Source organism: Saprolegnia diclina, assembly GCF_000281045.1.
Source record: "Saprolegnia diclina VS20 unplaced genomic scaffold supercont1.86, whole genome shotgun sequence".
In the NCBI taxonomy this organism is placed as follows: domain Eukaryota; phylum Oomycota; class Saprolegniomycetes; order Saprolegniales; family Saprolegniaceae; genus Saprolegnia; species Saprolegnia diclina.
This window is the reverse complement of record NW_008246153.1, coordinates 99,039-103,205: the sequence shown is the minus strand read 5'-3', so window position 1 is coordinate 103,205 and position 4,167 is coordinate 99,039. Positions and strand designations below refer to the sequence as shown.

At 60.0% G+C, this 4,167-nt stretch overlaps 3 protein-coding genes across 4 annotated transcripts in view; 2 read left to right on the top strand and 1 right to left on the bottom strand.

Annotated features, from left to right (window-relative positions):
- Positions 1-172: 172 nt before the first annotated feature.
- SDRG_15200 (hypothetical protein) lies at positions 173-1,637 on the bottom strand. The gene is made up of 3 exons (XM_008621366.1): positions 1,462-1,637; positions 1,337-1,415; positions 173-1,292 (listed from the first exon to the last, which is right to left on the bottom strand). Exons 1-3 carry the CDS (start codon positions 1,618-1,620, stop codon positions 226-228), a joined length of 1,305 nt encoding a protein of 434 aa, XP_008619588.1. The 5' UTR covers positions 1,621-1,637; the 3' UTR covers positions 173-225.
- Positions 1,638-2,077: 440 nt separating this feature from the next.
- SDRG_15199 (hypothetical protein) lies at positions 2,078-2,495 on the top strand. Its single transcript, XM_008621365.1, has 2 exons — positions 2,078-2,236; positions 2,287-2,495. The coding sequence occupies exons 1-2, from the start codon at positions 2,094-2,096 to the stop codon at positions 2,360-2,362; spliced, it is 219 nt and encodes a 72-aa protein (XP_008619587.1). The 5' UTR covers positions 2,078-2,093; the 3' UTR covers positions 2,363-2,495.
- Positions 2,496-3,357: 862 nt separating this feature from the next.
- The window catches only part of SDRG_15198, a gene marked incomplete at its 5' end in the record, with an annotated part of 5,582 nt that continues 4,772 nt past the window's right edge, over positions 3,358-4,167 (top strand). Inside the window, one exon of one of the 2 annotated variants that reach the window (XM_008621363.1) lies at positions 3,358-3,924. In XM_008621363.1, coding sequence (XP_008619585.1) covers positions 3,358-3,924 — 567 coding nt within the window. Of the gene's footprint in view, positions 4,109-4,167 lie in introns of both variants that reach the window. The other variant, XM_008621364.1, reaches the window with a different exon arrangement.

Genomic DNA, 4,167 nt, shown 5'->3' with positions numbered 1-4,167 from the left:
AACATAGCGAGCGCCTGGAACTTGATCGCCCACCGAGCTTGGCGGTCGAATTGCCGATCGTCGAGGGCCGACTGCAGATGCGTAAACGCTTGTCCTACTTGGTCGCACAGATGGACTAGACCGTTGGTGCTTTGTCCGACGCCCCAACGAAACACCATCTCGCATCCCATTGGTTGCCCCGTTTCTATCAACTTGAAACAATCGACATGTCGCTATACGGTGTATTCAAGATGTCAACGACGTCTGCGATCGCAAGTATGTAAGAGCGCGGTCGAGGCCGTGGGCGGCGATCGTTGGCGTCGTCGTTGCGAAGCAGATGCGGTAGTAGCCCGGCGCCGGAGCATGCTGCGCCTCACCCGGCGTCATGATGATCTTGGCATGGACAAACAGCGCCTGCGTCAGCGCCTGCTCGGCGGCAAACGTCGGCGCCTCGAGAAAAGCGCGGAGGTCGATCCAGACAAACATGCCGGCGGCCGCGGGCACATACGGCACGTTATGCGCCTCCAGCACGGCGGCGATGGCCGCGTAAGAGGACCGGAGCAGCGCGTTGTTCTCCGCTAGGTACGCTTTGCACCACGGCAGATCACGTAGCATCGTCGCGAGGCTGTCGAGGAGGACGTTCGGGACACCCGAAAAGTATAGCACGTTCGAGAGCGCTTGGCGGACGTCGTCGTTGCTGCTGTGGAGGACGCCGACGCGCAAGCCGGACGTCGCCCAGTCCTTGGAGAAGCCCCAGATGACGTGCACGTGCGATGGAAGGCGGACGTGCCCCGTGGCCGCGTCGACGGTCCCGAGCGACGCGATCGCCGACTCGAACGCGTCAACGCTGTTCTCGGGCGTGTGCACCGAGTTGGCGTAGATCTCGTCGACAATCAGATGCAGTCGCTTTGCCGCGCACCAGTCGGCCAGCGCCCGGATCGTGTCGGCGCTGCGGATGCGCCCGAGCGGGTTGTCGGGGTTGAGGACGACGACCGACTTGGGTGAGGTACCTGCCGCGACCGCGCGGTCGTACGCGGCGTCAAAGGCAGATAGCGAGAGATCGTACGAGCTCATCATGGGAACGTCGAGGACCTTGGTGCCTGCGACAACCGAAAAGTCGTTGTAGAGTGCACCGTACGTGGGCGTCGGGAGGAGGAGGCCGTCGCCATCGTCGTGGAGGAGCGAGCTCAAGTGGGCGAGGAGCGACCCGGCGCCGCTTGAGACGCAGAGGTGAGTTGGGTCGATGCCATTCGTTGACAAAGGCGACGGCAGGAGCGTCGCGTTGATGAAGCTCGCGTACGCGTCCTTGAAGCCTACAACGTTGTGAGCATCTACACTGTCGGTGCAATGATCCTACCGGCGCGGCCCGTAAAGTCGTCGTAGCCTAGCGCCGACTTGTCGACGCCGGCGAGGCTATCGTGGAGCTTGCCAATAAACTAGACGTCGCCATGAGCAAGGTTCGCGTGGATGTTGAGCCTCTACCTTGGGCGCGTTGAGGATGCGGTTCTCGGCGACCGAGACCGCCACGTAGCCGTCGAGGTTGGCCTCGGTCGCATGGTCCTTCATCGCCTCCATGGTCATGGCCCAGTATGAGAGCGCGGGCTGCAGCGCGCGCTGGCCACGCGTCGAGAGGCCGGCCATCGTCAAGTGGATACTTGGTCGAATCCAGAATGATCCCAACTCGGAATTCGATTAGGCGAAAAGTCCCTCAAAGTGCGCGTTTACCGGTGGCAAATGCTTTATGATCTCCAACCGCTCGATAATTGACCGCCGACCCTCGAGGTTGTTCCCCACAGGCTGTGTACGGTAGGCGCGAGAGCTGTAGGCTGCCTCGCATAGCGTACACGGCTCTTCTGACTAGCCTAGGAGCCGGATCTTCCACCGAGCCTCTGTACTGCGCATGGGCGTCCCAATGCGAAGCTTCGTTCGTGGCCGGCTGTGAACCCACAGCTGCCGCTCCCCGGTGACGCCGGCCAATAAATACAACGGCGCAACTTCAATATGCGGAAACACCCTCACAAAGGTAAGAGATCACAGCGCTGAGAGAATATCTCTATCGTACTTTGTAGAGATGCAAGTGGAATCTCCATTCGCACTTACCAGAGTCGGCTGCCATGGAAAAGACCGAGCTGTACGAGGTGCTGAACCGACAGCTCGTAGAGCTCTATGCGTCGCTCGACCAGATGCAGAAGAACCTCCAGCGCACGACCGCCGTGAGCGCGCAGACGCACAGCATGAGCCACGCCTTCCTCGGCATGTACGTCGTCGTCTCGCCCACCTCGCCTCATCTCATGCACGATGGCATAGCGTCCAGCCAAGCAACCCGCTGAGCGAGATCGGCGCCGAGAAGAAGCTCCGCGCCAAGGCCGTCGCCTTCGAGTAAGCTGCATCAGACGCAACCATGAACCATCTCGGCGCTCGTCAAGGCGAAAAGCGAGTCGAGACCGCGCCACCGAGACTGCAACCAAGGAAATGTGGATACAAGCTCATGCAATCCAACAGCGTTTGGTACGACAGGCTTCGTAGCGCCGCTGCAGATGGGCATTGCCTACAGCGTACGAGCTTGGTTCCGATCCAAAGGTCTAGCTAGCTACACGGCCCGAGCATCGAGTCGCCGCAGTGTGAAGCAACGGCTTGGCATGCGACAAATCACTCCAACCAAACATGTTGCGCAAGCCCCTGTTCCAAATGTAGAAGCAGTTGCCGTCAGCTTGGGATCGAGACACTTCGACAGTCGACGACGATGCGAACTACTGGATGCAAGTATCAAGCTGATGGTAGAGATGCCAAATGACGTGAGGTCAGCAACACGGTGCTGCCTCGAGTTCGCGGACGCGCACGGCGGTGCATCCAAACGAGCCCACCGGGGTTTCAGTGTGCGGCAACAGCAGGAAACATCTAGCTTGTCGATGCACTCTGCAGCATCACTTTGGCTAGTCTCGAGATTACCTACCCCTGACTAGCGAGTATGATGTTGCGCAAAGCGCAGCATGCACCGATGCCGGGCTGCTACTGTACCGCATCGGCGTCGCAACGACCACACCAGTGGTTGTGACCCACGTCTGCAACCGCACTCTACGCCGGCGGTCGCACACGTCGTTCCTTCTAGTATCTCATAATGGCTAAGAGTCGTCGTTCTGCAAGTCGATGCGCGGCAAATGACTGCTGGTCTACTTCTGGTTGCATCGTAGGACGAGGCCCCAACGGTCGTACGAACAACCAACGGTGCGTCGACCAACCACACAAGAGCCCGTTGCCTCTCTTGCCGCCCGTTCGCTTTGAAATATAATAAAAAACGTGGCGATCGTCAAGCACAGATTGCAGTTTGCTACGATGGCGCAACCGAACGACCTTGAAGCGACACGGTCGAGCAACAGTATGGGGGCAGCGCTCTGGGCGGCTGTCGTCGACGCGCTAACGACGTTCCGCGAGCTTCATGGGCATGTCGACGTGCCGGCCGACTTTGCCGTTCCGGCGACTGCACCATGGTCCGATGTTGTCCATGGCATCCACCTCGGGCTGCTCGTGGTCTTTCTTCGCACGCGGCCCACGATCGATCCGGTAATCAAGACGACCCTTGACGCGCTGGGTTTTGACTTGACGCCCGTGCGCATCGTGCAACGCCGCCAGTGGAGCTGGGTGCATCGGCTCGAGGCGCTGTGCTTGTATCGAGAAGCACACGGTCATATGAAGGTGCCACAGCGGTACGTCGTGCCAACGTCGTACCCACAGCACTTGCACCACCTGCCGCTTGGCCATTTGGTCAGCAGCCTGCGCTGTCAAAGCATTGCTTACACACCCGAACGAGTGCAACGAATTAGCGACCTCGATGCGCTCGGATTCCTCTGGCGTCTGTCGTCCAAGAATGCGACGTATTGCGTCGTGCATCGCCCAGGCAAGCGCGCGCCCATGGCTCAAACCGTCGCGTGGTCGGAGCAGATCGAGGCGCTTCTCGTCTTTCGGCGTCTGCACGGTCACGCCAATGTGCCAGACGGGTTCATCGTGCCACCCGAAGCGGACGTGTGGCCGCTTCCGATGCACTACGTCGCTCTCGATCTCGCACTCACGTTGCTGCGCGTGCATGTCTACGAGCTGCCCAAGACCGACGCCGACCGGCTCCGAGAAGCTGGTTTCTTTGCCGATCTGCCCGACTTCAGCACATTCATTGAGCTGCTCGCCATCTACCGC

Excerpts from the sequence above, each read along its gene's own strand:
- SDRG_15200 (XM_008621366.1), bottom strand. The coding sequence starts at position 1,620 with ATGGCCGGCCTCTCGACGCGTGGCCAGCGCGCGCTGCAGCCCGCGCTC. Across the intron at positions 1,416-1,461 it reads GCATCCTCAACGCGCCCAAG|TTTATTGGCAAGCTCCACGA; the intron begins GTAGAGGCTCAA and ends GGCGACGTCTAG. Across the intron at positions 1,293-1,336 it reads CGACTTTACGGGCCGCGCCG|GCTTCAAGGACGCGTACGCG; the intron begins GTAGGATCATTG and ends ACAACGTTGTAG.
- SDRG_15199 (XM_008621365.1), top strand. The coding sequence starts at position 2,094 with ATGGAAAAGACCGAGCTGTACGAGGTGCTGAACCGACAGCTCGTAGAG. Across the intron at positions 2,237-2,286 it reads AGCCACGCCTTCCTCGGCAT|CGTCCAGCCAAGCAACCCGC; the intron begins GTACGTCGTCGT and ends ACGATGGCATAG.